Source organism: Tachypleus tridentatus, chromosome 1, assembly GCF_004210375.1.
Source record: "Tachypleus tridentatus isolate NWPU-2018 chromosome 1, ASM421037v1, whole genome shotgun sequence".
In the NCBI taxonomy this organism is placed as follows: domain Eukaryota; kingdom Metazoa; phylum Arthropoda; class Merostomata; order Xiphosura; family Limulidae; genus Tachypleus; species Tachypleus tridentatus.
The window spans coordinates 18,080,326-18,095,592 of record NC_134825.1 but is presented as its reverse complement, the minus strand read 5'-3'; the positions used below and the strand labels follow the sequence as shown (position 1 = coordinate 18,095,592).

Genomic DNA, 15,267 nt, shown 5'->3' with positions numbered 1-15,267 from the left:
TGCCACATCTCTAGCTCTTAAGTGAGACTCGTACTGTTCCTGGCAAGAGCAAGAGTTCGTCTTTTATTCTTCAACCATCTTGCTGTGTCGTTCGGGGGGCATCATATGCATCATCAGATGTAACTGAATTTTTAAATAAATTTAATAATAATTTCATCATGGCTTCGTAAGATACTTTGTCCAGTTGAATAGCCTTATTATAGTTCTATCTAGAAAGTGTTTTATCTACCCATCCTTCTACAAAATTCCACTTTAAATGGAAATTTCTGTCAATCCAACATATCGAAATCGTGCACTAACAACACAAAATAGCAGCACAAAAATGTGTAATCTACCACGCATGAGTACCAAACCCTTGGACATTTGTTTTTCCAAATATATTTCAATTGTCTGTATAAAATGCCTGATCAAGTACGTAAACTACAGCTACTAGTTGAAGCTGGTCTGTAACAGCACAGCCCCTACAAAGAAGTTCATATGCTGTTTTTGCATCATTGGCTAGTCTATCAATTGCATTCAGATAAAACATAACACTCTTCACCACAACAACAGTGTCTTGGTCAGGAACAGAATCCAATTCAACCGGGAACAAGCAAGCTGATACGAGTTTTGGTTCCACTACATGACAATCAAACCAGATACTGTACCTGTTGGTTCGGGAGTTTGTTGTTGTTGTTTTTTTATTTAAACTAACTTCACTTCCCTTGGATCTTCACATTTACAAATTTGTTACTCTGGTATATCTTTGTGAAATCACTTCTTCTGGCAAGATTTTAACAAATTATCCTCATTCTTCTCCAGTGAAGATTCAGTGCTACTTTACTTCAGTCCAAACAAGAAGAGTATTGATCTTATGTGGAGTTACACAGCCCTCACCTAAAGTTCTCTCCAGACTGTTAATGTTTCCAGGTACTATCGGCGCAGCTTTGTCTTGTTTCATCAGCTATAAAAATATCGTCAGGTACAATAACTCTGTCTCTTTGTTTGTCGAAACCTCCCAAAGTGTGTTCTGTTTCAAGCTCTTCAATAACAACATGGCCATATTTGTTGACATATCGCACAATTTACGTATTGTTGCCCAACAACTTTTATTATTGTTGGTCTAACTGTATCTCTGAGCACAACATGCACAATACACCGTGCGTATGGGTTCTCCAGTGTTAGCACTCTCGACCTTTTTGAATCCTTCATAATACCATACAGAATAATATTGTAGAATGTGTCTACTTTGGGAGGAATATTTAGTGAAATCTAGTCAGGTTCCAAATCTACAGCTGATGGTGGTCATGGCAGTTGTGAAATGGACAGTATTTCCTCATGGAAAATCTCAGCTGCTTTAACTACCAATTCTTCTACGCTACCAACTGAAGATAAAGCTTGAGGGTTCTTTGTTCACCTGGAAATTCAGAACTAATTGCTCTATTTATAGTGTGATAAACCAGAACCTTGTTGGAAGATTTGTTATCAAAATTCATTGCAGCAAGTTTGACAGATACTATTCCCAGCAAGTTTTATCTTGACGAATCACAGAGCACTACCAAGCTTGCTTACTTCCTCTGTCACAACCAGACTTAACTTCTGTACCTTTTAGAAAAAAAATATAAACTCTTGAAAGAAATAAATAACTTTTAAAATGCCTCATTCTTTATTTTATTCTGTGCTTTCACTTCAGTACTTGGATCTGACAAGAATATTTTCCGTTGTTTTCGACTTATTCGAACAAACACTCCACAACAAGCTCCATGGTGGTTAGTCTCACTCGACAAAATCTTTTGAGCATGTGCCTCGTATTTGACTCACAAGCTCTGCATTTTCTGAGCATATTTGTATGTGTAAAGCTGCAATGTTCTCACTTTATCATCTGCTCTTAATTCTGAACAGATTTTTCCATTTTTTTCTTCTCCTCCTGGACTATTGTACTTCTGACAAAATATGCATTTAATTGAGAGAATATTCATGACGTGGACTAAGTCGTATTGATGTATTATTGTGGCTTGATGGTTTAACTTTGACTTCTAAAGACTTGTTTTGTGAACAACTTTTTGTTGGCAACTACGATGACAATGTATTCTGGTTTCTGAGGATTTATACACCATACCCGTTATTGACTTGAGGTTTTTAATCTGTGAAACATCATTAAGTGTGACCAGCAAATATTCGTCTCTCAAGTCACTGAGGTTACGTTGGTCATTTCCTTTAGCACAGTACCTCTCACTTGCTCTGGATACCTGCCAACTCATCTTGCAAACTTTCCTTTAAAAGCACCAAAAGTATGTGGTAAAGCTTTTCATCAAAGCGTTTATTAGAATATGTCTGAATATAGTAATTGTTTCAACAGTTGAAAAAATGATGTGTTTTCTGTTTGTAAATTAAGGTGCAGAAACATACGTTACTTTAAACAGACTTGCTTAAGTATGCAAATAATACTCCTGTATTTATGTAACTATACCATTAATTCATTGAAATCACGAATTATGGTTATAAATTGCCATTAAAGCTAATAAAGTTAGATGGATAAACTTAAGGTATCTCGATTCTGATAATGATATAACATTCACCTTTGAAACTTCACTTGATGAGTTTGCGAAATCGTATTAGTGATACAACACTGTTTCTGTGATAAATATCAAAAATTAAAAACTATAATGTATAAAATATAACGGATCATCAAGTAAGTTTTCCAACTAGCTATGATATCCGAAACAAATGTATCGTTATTTTGGATGATGCCTTTGAATCGCATACTCGTATAATAGTGATAGGATTATCTGGATTCAGGTAGTTTAAAAATATTAACTTAAAGGAAAAACATGCGTGTCTGATAATAAATCACTAACTTAGAATGGCCGTGAAAACTGTTGACAACAAAATAAAAATATTATAATACAGAACATCACAAACTCTACAAAGATGCACATTCATATCCATTAAATGAAATATAAAACACAACCTTGATATTATGATAACTAACGTTCTGAAATCCGATAAGATAATATCGGAGCTGATGTTGTCTAGGAAAATCATAAATGCGGCAATCCAGATGGAAAGATACCAAAACAAAAGGCTCATCATTCTCAAAATTAAAGATCATATGGAAGGCAATAATACCAATTTAAAATGGTCCTTTTGACTAGTTATTGGAACCAGTTTTACCCATCTTCTCTGATGAACTAAGAAACATGTATTACTGAACAAAGGATCCATCTAAAACTGGTCTAGTGAATATTTATAAAATTAAAAACATATATGGAGGCAACAAAATGATGGATCCAAAAATGATCCATTCTTTCCAAAATATGCAATACTTCATAATGCATAATCCAGCCGAGAATACAATAAATACCTTACACGGGTTGATAGGTACCATGATCATACATCTAAACAAGATTCTGCATGGATCTTAACCATAGTGTTTTTGTATACAATCAGATGGTGGGTTTCTTCCTTTCTCTAGTGGTGACTAAAAAACTACTAACCGATTATTCATACGACATTAATCAACTCTTAATAATATACTAAATATCACTTCATCAATAATGTATGTAATAAACACAGTTCCTGATAAATAAGTATTGCACTAAATTATTGAATCCTAAAGCATTTTGTCTACTTAGATAATTGATTCCAAATATAAAAAGGAAGAATCCAATAATGATATAGCCAAGAATCAGATTTTCTTCTTCAAAATAACACTCAGAGACAAAGCATTTCAATTACTTGACAATATGTGGACAAGTAAATCTCGCATCAGTAATTAAACAAAACTAATAAAAGGTAGATTTCATTTTAAAGTTAATAAAAACAATAAAAGATATGTCAACTCACGGTTCCATTGGCATTAGCAAGATCTTTTTCAAGGCATTCACTTCTCTGTATAAGCTGTTTATTCTGGTCAAGCAAGGACTGGCCAATGTAAGCCGCTAACTCAAGATCTCTTTCTTTCTACGATAAAAAAATAAAATAGCTATTTTCATATATTCACCATAAATATTATTACAGATAAACAAATACTGGTTAATGAAACAGCAAAGACGTGCATTGAATGTAAACTTTACTTGTAGGGATTTAAAATCCATTTCACAATTCTGTTAAAATTCAGACCATCCATCCGGTTCAGCTGGTACATTGATACTCAACACTCGGGAGTGCACAAGTCAGTGGCAAATATAGTTACGGGCTAGAAGGATCTCAGCCACAGGGCCCATGGTCATAATGATGGTCTATTGATAATGTAAAATTACGTGTGATACAGGGCCCATAAAAATTATTAACTCGTGAGCCCACACAACCTTAAATTCGCCACTGGCACGAGTATTCAGACTAGTTATGTAACCATGTTGTATGTAACAATCGATGTTTTCATCAAGTATTTCATTCTCTGCGGTTGCTTTGTAGAATGTTATCGTTTTGACAAGGCTAACCACTAACTCGGTTTATTAAAACATTGATAAACAGAAGCAACATATGAACGAAAACACACGATGCAACACAAAATCCGTATGGTATTACTTTCGCTCCTTCGGCGCATCGTATGAAACCTTTTATCCTACCAGTAACTTATCTTGCATTAAAACACAACATTTCAACTAATTAAATTTTGATCAATTTCTGCAAATAATTCTTGAAAAACAAACGCTCACAATTGTATAGTTTCATACATACAGCTATATAGAGTTAAACTTACCTCTTCAAGTAACGCTCTTACTGCATCAATGTCATTGTATGTTTTGGTCATCTGACTAAGGCGATCTCCACATGATACTAAAAGAAACAAAAAACATAGGAAATAACCTCAGATGTTTCTTCTATAAGAGTCGTTTCACAGAGACGTTCCTCATTGTAACTGTAGCTGAGCACAGATATACCAATATTTCAGAATTAGATACATTAAAAACACTATTCACAAAACACAAAAATTCCAAGCTCTGATTCATGCGACATCAGACAAATGTTTTAAAATGTTTGTTTCAAGTATTTGCACAAAACTACACTGAGCTATCGGTGGTAGTCATCCTAATTTTGAGCTGATAGACTAGAGGTAAGAATAGAGAGTCGACGGCACCGACCACCAGCTCCTGGACTAATTTAATCGAATGATGATATTTAACGGTCACTCTTATAACGCACCCACGACCCCAAGGTGCCAAGTGTGACTTTGTAACAATAGTCTAACAATCCATGGATGTCAAATTCACAATTCAGCGCCAGTTGTATGAACTCTAGAAAATCAAAGGCAATGGAACAGTTTTAGTTCGTGGTTTGTTCAATATTTGTGTGTTAAATGCTTTTAACTCGCAACTTTTATTCAAGGCAAAAAAACAGACATTCTCCAAAATATTCATGAAATTTCACTAAACACTAAAAGGAAAAATAACGCTTGCTCTCTGTCTCCAGTACCTGAACTCCTCCTACTTCTACCAATTTCTTTTCAACGGAGTTCTACATTCTACGTTTTATACAGTACAAAAACTTTCCGTTAAATTTTTTTATCGCAATAATAGAGTAAGTACTTTCAAGTGTAATTTACAGGTACAAATTTGCAGTATTAAGGCTTTTGGTGTATATTTAATTAGTGTTTTAGAATTATCAAAATTTCTCTATATATAAAGCACAAATGTGTGTGTCTGCCTGTTTGTCCGTTATCTAACTACTCTTAGGTCGCTACGCCAATCGCAACCAAACTTTGTGGGACGATAGTTTGAAACAAGGGATATATTAATAAGGGGTTCTCTACAGCTGTGCAACAAAGTTCAGTGATACAGCTGTCCAACAGTAATTAACAATGCAGCTATTGAACGAAATGTGAACGTCAGTTTTCTAACAAGTTACCCATTTTTGAAATAGTACCACACACTGAATATTTTCGTGATTAGCAGGAATATCACCCGCAGTTCAGTGTCTACTTGCCTCATTTGTCTACATATACACACGACATTAAACGTGTTTTACACCTTATTTGTTCAATACCTGAACAAACACGAAAAGTTTAACTTCTATACGCATGTACGAGAGTTAAAAACCGAAAATCTAAACTACCGACATTTTCAAACCTTCTCAGTTATTTCAAACATCGCATATTATGAAAAAATCATTACTAAAGTTACAGAATCAGTTTCTTTGAGTGTCTGTTCTACTTACGTATCCTTCCTAACATCACTGGTTCTTCCTACTTTTACACAAGTTTTCCTTGAACATTAAATCCGCAAACTTATTACAAATACCATTACAACTGACTGTTACACTGAAGAGCTAAGCCTTATTTTACGTAAACAAGATTGGATACCCAAAATGTCGTGTTTGCTAGGGCTGTTGGGAAACCTGCCAGTTTCTAAACTTGGTAGCTTTATCATTCTTATTAACTGTACTTTAAGACCTATAATCAAAATGATTGCATAAAAATATGATAAATAAAGTTGTTTGTTACAAGAACAGGATACTTAGATAAGAGACTTCATATCTTTATGGTGTGTAAATAACAGTAGACCCTCCAATGGTAGTTAAAAACGTGGATACATTCTATTGGTTGATGAGAAATCACTATTTGTTAAGAGTCAGAAATACATATAAACATGTATTAAGGACAAAGCAATAAAAACACAAACAAAAAGACATTTATAACCTAAACAAATATTTGCCTAAGAGTTTTAATGATGTACAGGGTGGTCCGTAAGTCCCTACCCATCCATATATCTCAGGTATCCAGTGTATCTGTGTGCTATCCCTCATTCTTGCTGCACAATATTATGCAACGTCATGTTCTGCGAGACATTTTCCTCAACATGGGCTGACAATCGGCCATATTTCTCCGAAAAAAAGAAACAAATTTATAATACATGCGTAATTGAATATAACAATAACATATGGATGGGTAGGGACTTACGGGCCACCCTGTACATTACAAGGGCTTAAGGGCAAAATAACGTCCAAAAAATTAATCCGTCATATCCTTAATGATGTAATAAACTACCTTCACCAACATCATAAGTGCAAATTAGAAGAAATGGAGCATTGGGGGGGGGGGGTAACTGTCTACTGGACAGATAGCAAATCTATCATTGTTAATAAACAGTGTGAACCTAGTTACAATACCACTGAAGATAGTCAAGGTCATGACCTTTAGAGAATTAATATAAATCATATCCCCAAAATGTCAGAGATGAAGTAGACAATAATAAAAGAAACATTTTGAAACAAAAAATTCCTCAAGAACCAATCATTTGTTACGTTGATCTGACAGAACAGACTGTGATATGATGTAACCAACAAAGTGAACGTCATTGTTTCCATCCGAATGGTTTGAACCAATTGTTTTAAAGAATTAAAATCCGGTATTGTTTTACGTTAAGCTTAAATATTTATGTCAACGTATGCATACCAAAAAAACGACACAAAATAGAATACATTTTATGTCTCATTGCAACATTTTTCTTGAAAGTTGAAGCGTGCATTGTCATAGGGCGCAGAATCAGTTTACCTACTGAACTAAGTGATAAGTGTAACAATAAAAAATAAGGATGTATTCGTTAGACACAATGAACAATTTATTTTGAACATGTATTTCTTCACAGTCTACAAGACGTGTAAGAATTCGGTTGTTGTTTTTCTAATAGCCGACTACACCAAATAAACTGTGAGAACCAAACAAAGACTAAATAAAAACTCAATATGCCGTGAGAAATAAATACAGTAAAAAAAAAAACAATCTTATTTATCTCGGACACATCAGGGGAATAGCACAAACAGGACTTTCACAGTTGGTGCGACAAGGTGAGCCAAAGAGGAGACAGTGACCACTGGCTGAAAGCGAGAATTTCCACGAGTTATGAAAAATACGAAATATATGTTGGGGGTATTTAAACTCAAAGTGAAACTGATCATTCCAACAATCAAGTTCAAGCAACGGAACAGTTTATTTACATTAGATGCGATAAGATAAAAGACAAATCCATAACTAACAACACAGAAGCAGACAGGATTACTCTTCAAATCACGTGCTGAAACTGATATTTTCAACCTGAACGGCACTTTATGCGTAATCGTGCTAAATGACCAGATCAAAGACCCCTAGGGTTCTGATATAGTCGTTTTAAATTCTGAATCACTGAAAAAAACGGGGGGCCGGAACGGAAGAGGGGTGGCCAGTCGGTAGCAGCCGTCACCATAAAGGGATTATCATGTTATGAACAAATAACGGGATTGATTGTCACTTTTATAACGCCTTCACACTTGAAAATGCAAAGCTTTTAGTGGCATCGCGGCTTGAACCATAAACTCTCAGACATAGCTAATCGTAAGTCCACAACCGAACCATTTAACGATAAAATAAAGATTTAGAGTTGCGAGTTTTGAGCTGTGACTAATAATAGTTTACCGGCTACTTAAACAACTGAAAGTTGTCAAATTATTTGAGACACGAGTTAGTTTCATTCATGCAGATTTTAGGCACAAACATTTTTACTTCTAGGTTCGATATTTGTTTTATGTAGTGCAGAAAATCGACCACAGTCAAATAATAAACCCCTACTCTGAAAGGGTCCAACTGATGAACATTATCTTTACATTGTAACCTTGAAACTTAATACAGCCTGGATACATTTTCAAGGCCAACTCCACTCAATACATGCATAATTCTCGAACACCATTTTGGTAGCTCGAGTGTAGCAAATAAAAAGCACGTTAGTAGTGATAACTAAATAACTAATTATTTAAAATATATGCAGCAAGGTATACATCCGCATAAAGTAGTGCAAGTTGTTAAATAACCTTATTCATAACTAAAAATAGTTATTAGTAACTTTTCTCTAATTTTTATTTCTTAATATTTATTACATACATTATTATATTTGTTACAGAATAGTTTAATAATTTTATTTAAAGTTTCTTCATTAAATCCATTAACTATTAATTTTTGTATCAGTATTTCAAAATTACTGAAAATATTGTAATTTATTACAAATGTTACGATACCTGAATAATGTAGCACTCAGATGGCACATGAAAGATCCAGCGTTTTTATCAAATCGAGGACAAAATTACTGGATTGTCACGTATAAATGTTCGCACACGCTGACAAGCGATCAAATTTGTACGAATATTCCATTGACTACAGTAAATTAAAACTATTGTAACATAAGAAAGAGGCCATAATATTAAGGATAAAAGAACAATAAAAACAATAAATCGTGAGGCGTGCATCATATTACACACAGCAGATTACAGTGTTGACATCAATACAAGCAAAACTAAACCACAGTGAACCTACCTACAAGCCATGTTCACACGCCCTAAAACAAATGCAACAAAGAGATCAAATGAAACAAGTTTTAACATACAACATTGGAGGTTGTATACCTGACTGAAATATGTTAATAATGCTATTTGTAATAGACCACTACTTCTTCTACATCGAGATTCGAACCATGTTTAGGACCAGGAAGGGTCAGGTTCAGCGTTGACTTCTTCCTTCCTCTCTGGAATTGTTATTTTGTTCGCACTGTAACTGAATCCTAGGTAACAACTCTGGTTACATCGTTGCATGTATGTAACATTTTGTCCATAGTTTTGATTAACATACCCTTTTCGTATCAATTCCAATTCATGTGGTAACAAGAGCCACTAGATTCACTTGGGTATAATCACACACTATTAGTCCGTTTTCACAAAATAGTTCCAGTTACACATAATCCTACTCTTACATGCAAAACATTTTAAAAATAGATCTACGTTTGCGTCTAGAATGTAGTTAAAACTATTTAGTCTTATTTTTTTCTTGTTTATGATGTTTAGAAGGAGGGACACTTAGGACTTGGTTAATCATGGTCTTGCAACTGTGTAGTTTACTTAGTTTATTTTGTTAATATTTTTCTTAATAATGGAGTTAATTATCGAGGTGTCTGTGCGAGAAGTTAGATAAAAAAACTTTGGTTATTGATCGTGGGAGTCTATATGATTTAGTTTCTATTTGCTGTAGTTTGTTGATGTGCGTGTTTTATCCATGTTATACAGGTATATTCCAAGACTGGTCTTGTGTGCGTTTCGTAAATTTTTAAAACATTTTTCTGGTGAAGCCCCTCCTTTGTTACCAGTCAGACTCCTAAGGTAACTCGCTCTTTTCTAGGTTACGATTTTTAGGTATTAATGTCTGGTTTAAGTCAGTTGTAATCCTTACCAATTTTGTCCTTTACAACTTGTGTGGTTTTTCTCTTAATGTTGTAGACTAGATGTAAACAGTAGTTTTATGGTACTTGTTTATTTTTTGAACTTTTTGTAGCATAATTGTAATTATCATAACTCACCAGGAAGACTAACAGGTAAGTACAAAAACCACCGTCAGTAACCTGAAGTTGACCTTTCCAGTCCTGATTCCGAGTTATTTAACGCTACGGCCATTTTCTAATTTCAAACTGAACTATATATACTTTAATTCTTAAAAGGAAATCACATTAAAAAAGGTCAAATATATAAATTAAACTTATATTGCATTAAAAAGATTAACAGCCTTTAAAAACTAAATATATTACCAAGGTGGATAGTGTCCCCTTCACCAATAACACTGTGTAACGTTATGGACAAACCTTGGAACAGAACATGTTTAAAATGGTGCCGTCGTTGAGAGTCATAACGATGGCAAGACAGTAAAATGTGGCTTATTGTGGCCTGAGTGTTACACAGACAACACATTGGTTCATCAGTCCCAGATAAAAGAAAACGATTAGTTAAAAAACTGACCAACGTGTAATCTAGTTAGAACAACTTCCTCTTTCCGATCCTTACGGAAACAAGATGGGCAAAGTCCAATTGAGGATTTTATTTGGAAAAGCTTGTTTTCACGTTGCTTACTCCAAGTCGACTGCCAGCTGGAACTAGCTCGCTGACACTGCAGCTAAGTCTATCTGTTCTGGCACTATCACTGCTGTGCCTGTTCCATACATGGACTATGGTCCTGTATTTGAGTCTACTCCGTGCCAGCTAAGCGAGTCAGTATAGATAGGAGTTTGAGTACTGCTTAGCTTCTATGTGATCCAGGGCAATAAAAATGGCGTATAGTTCAGCAGTGAACACAGAACCTGTAGAGGGGATTCTGCGTGCAATCAACAAACCACGGCAGAGCCCTCACAGCCACCTGATTTTGAACTATCTGTATAAATAGGAATGGAGGGATGGTTCAAACGATGTTCAGCAAATAACAAACAGTATTTCCAATTGGGAATATCTACTTTTCTCAGAGGACTTAAAGATAGGTCACAATTGGGAACTATAAGAAGCCATAGTGAAATGGGCTAACTAGTGGATACAGCAATATTATCCAAGGACAGACCCAATTCATCGAACTACGCCTGAATACGAAGGCCAGAAGGAACAATGGCAAACCGTCTGTTCTGAAAAAGCATGGTCCACCCAAGAAGAAAAACACATCCCCAGGTGGAATGCTTTGGTAAGGAACGAAGTTTCGAAACATAGTAAGGACAGTTGCAAACAGCAGAGGTGCAAAGAAGGTTCATAAGTCTATACATAAGCTCTAAACTGGAAAGTGCAGAAAGCCTCAGTGCAGACCGAAGTCCCTGATGATGAATGGGGTCTAGCATCTTTAAGGCCAATGGTCTGGCAGAGCCTTAGGCCAGTGATCCATAGTCAAGTTTCGATCGAATAAGAACACGATATGGATCATTCCATGTTAAATCATCCAGATTTTGGAAACAACTTGTGATCTAACTAGTTATGCCAATAAACTTGTTCAGAAATAAATTCATTCTTCTTTCTTACAACTTCATTATTTAACATTGTGAAAGGCTATTTGGAATATTTCAGTGGGATTCATTACATTCTGACAGGTATTTTTCAAAATTGTATGGATATATTTGCACACAGTAACACACCCGAACTGAATATTTTTTAAATAAAAAACGTATGGTTAGAGGATACTTTAAAAAATAACTCAAACAGAAGGTTGAACACCATCTTGATTTGTTTTTAGATCATTCAGAAATGTAAGAATATATGGTAAAAATCTGAAAAGGCTGAATAACTGGTGACATGGTCAAACTGTGGCCTGAAGTAGGGCTATTTTTAACTAAATCATAAATAGTTGCATGCAGCTAAATTTTTTTTTTACAGAAGATCTAACATACTTTTAATTACAACAATAACTGATTTATCAACTGATATGTTATAAGATATTTTTAAAAAAATCAGCATTGTATCATATTAAGTCTTAGAGCTATGGCTTATTAAATAAACCAATGTTTTTTACGATTTTGGGTTTTCAGGTGATTTACAGCCTCACTATGCAACTCCTAAGAGAGATAAACTTGGTTTGAGGCCATTTTTGAATTCTGCGAGATTAATTCAGTCAGTGTAGCAAATTTCAGCCTTCTACCACCATTACTCTTACAGTTTTAAGCAGCTAAAGATGCCCGGAAATGAATTCTCTACAATTAAAAAAAAAAAATTTACATGGCTGTAAATCAGAAACGATTAGAGATATTGATCTAATCTTTGGCAGTTTTTCATTATATAGGTAGGTGAGCACATATGAATTTTTTCAAGGCATTCTGTGAGGGGTCACCTGCAGCCTCCTCCCATGGATGATTTGATATAGAATGACCCATATATCCTTAGCATAGAACATCGATCTGCTCTTCAAGTGATAAAAGAGAGAACACGGATGATGTTCAGTGCTCTTGTACATTTGACCCGTAGCTCTTTGATGTGTGGTATAAAAGTTAGCTTACAGTCAAAGATAAGCTCAAGAACTTGGCGGCAAAAGTGCATACAAACGGTTTTAGAGAAGTTAAAACCGTTTGCTGTGGTCCACTTCAGTAAACGATTGAGGACAGTCTGTAGCTGCCGCTCAATATACCTCACGTTCGACGACTGACATGAGATGTGAAAGTCGTCGGCACAGAACAGTTTGCAACAGTAAGAGGGAGTTGTTCAGTGAGGGGATTAATCTTTATATTGAAACGTGTGACACTCAAAACACAGCCCTGATGGACTCCAAGTTCCTGTGGAAAAGAACGGGAAAGTGTCGAACTCACACGAACTTGGAATCTCATGTCCATTAAAATATTCTGAATAAAAATGGGCAAAGGGCCATGCAACCTATATATATGGAGCTCTCGCAAAATGCCATACCTCCATGTTGTGTCGTAAGCCTTCTCTATGTCAAAGAATATTGATACAAGATGTTGGCGGTTGAGAAAGGCTTCTCTGACAGATGTTTCAAGACGAATTAGGTGGTCTGTGGTGGAGTGCTGTCGACGGAACCCACACTGGGTGGGCGAAAGGAGGTTGTTTAATTCGAGGAACCAAACAAGACGAGCATTAACTATCCTTTCTAAGGTCTTAGAGACAGCTCGTCAAAACGGTAGTTTGAAGGAATCTTGGGATCCTTCCAAGGCTTGGAGAAAGGCAGGATAATAGCCTGGCGCCAGGCTTCAAGAAAAACATTCTCCTGCCAGATCTGGTTAAAAACAATCAGAAGCATAGAAAGAGAGGCAGGAGATAGATAGTGCAGCATGTCATAGTGTACATCATCAGGTCCAACCGATGTACTGCCAGACTAATGAAGGGCCAGTTTGAATTCCACCAGTATAAAGGGACGATAAAAGTCAGAGACAATCAGCTCAAAACAAAAGAGGTGATCACTCTGACCGAGTCTTGATGGCGAAAAATGTGGAGAAAGAAGCAGAAGTGCCAGATACCCGGAAAAAGCTTTCACCTAGAGTATCGGTGATTCTCCGGGTATCAGCTACTTCCTGGCCATCAGAGAGCAAGGTCGAGAGGGGGACAGAAGTATACTGCCCACTGACCTTTCGAATCCTGTCCCTTATGACTTTGGAACTAGTAGTAAAAGATATGCTGGTTGTGAACATAATCCAAGATTCCTTCTAGCTTTGATATCTTATCCACCGAGCATGCGCACGGGTCTGCTGAAGGGCGATGCAGTTCAAGAGTGTGGGACATCTACCGAAATTATCGTAGGTCCGTTTTTGAGCCTTCCATGCCATGTGACAGGCAGGATTTCACCATGGATGAGGATATAGTGGAAAACGTGTCGAGGTTTTAGGAATACATTGAGCAGCTGCTTGTATAATACAGTCAGTTACTGCTGCCATACAGTCGTCTATTGATGGCTTACAGACAATGAGAGGATTTAGTTCTGCAAGAGCACTGAAAAACCAGTTTGCTTGATCCAACTTCCACCAGGGCACCAGGGTCAGGTGGCATCAACCATAGCCAGTCTCTCTCAAGATTATAGGAAAATGATCTCTGCCTCATGGATTATTGTCAACCCTGCATGAAAATTGGGAGAATAATGAAGGAGAGCAAACTGAGAGATCAATAGCAGTAAAAGACTGACTAAGTGCATGAAAATAAGTAGAAGAACCAGTATTGAAAAGAGAAAGGTTTTGATCAAAGAGCATACGCTCTACAGAACAACCCCTCCTATCAGTAGCAGCACATCCCCAGAGGAAATGGTGTCCATTAAAGTCCCCCAATATTAAAAATGGAGCTGAGAACTGTTCAATGAGAGCATCAACGACTGATTGATCATGTCTCTCCAGGTGACAGCTAGAGAGAATAAACAGTGATGGTATGACCCAAGGATACACGGGTGGCTATGGCCTCCAAGGGTGTGTTGAGTGGCAAAGACAGGGTGGGTACATGCTGATCAACCAATAGTGTCACCCCTCCATACACTCATCCATCAAAGCCTGTCATTTCTGTACAAAGAAAGCCGCCGAATGGTGACTGTATTGGCAGGTTTCAGAATTGTTTCCTGTAAAAAAACAAAAAACATACAGGATGGTAGCAAGCAGTCAGTTTTGATGTCATCCAGATTAGAACGTAAACCTCGACAGTTCCATTGTTTCAATGTACAAATTTTTATTTCCGTGTAGGCAAATTGGGTGGAGAACCCTTCTATTTACGACCACGTATATTTTCCTTACTGTCCTTATTCGAGGAGGTCTATCGACCTCCATGGATCCTGCCCTGGGTCGATTGGGCAGGTCTTTGCTGTTGGAAGGGAATTTCAGTTACTGAGGACGTAAACAAATGATTTTTTGCATCTTAAAGTGGGAAAAGAAGACGTATCCGAGGAAATGCCTGTACCTAGAACTAAAGGATGTGGATCTTTGGGTTTGTTAGAATGTATGTAAGGGACAAAAATAGGTGCTGAAGTTCATTCAACTTTAACCATGAAGGTCAAAAGTCTTTTCATTTGTTTTAAGAATGATTATTTTGGAGGCACAGAGAGATCTG

General features: G+C 36.3%; 1 protein-coding gene across 9 annotated transcripts in view; it reads right to left on the bottom strand.

Annotated features, from left to right (window-relative positions):
* Positions 1-15,267, bottom strand: part of LOC143244087 (trafficking kinesin-binding protein 1-like) — a 142,765-nt gene that overhangs the window by 22,905 nt on the left and 104,593 nt on the right. For 8 of the 9 annotated variants that reach the window (XM_076488165.1, XM_076488182.1, XM_076488191.1 and 5 more), the window contains 2 exons: positions 4,685-4,761; positions 3,826-3,942 (listed from right to left, as the gene is read on the bottom strand). In XM_076488165.1, coding sequence (XP_076344280.1) covers positions 3,826-3,942; positions 4,685-4,761 — 194 coding nt within the window. Of the gene's footprint in view, positions 1-3,825; positions 3,943-4,684; positions 4,762-6,138; positions 6,365-15,267 lie in introns of those variants that run through there. The other variant, XM_076488211.1, reaches the window with a different exon arrangement.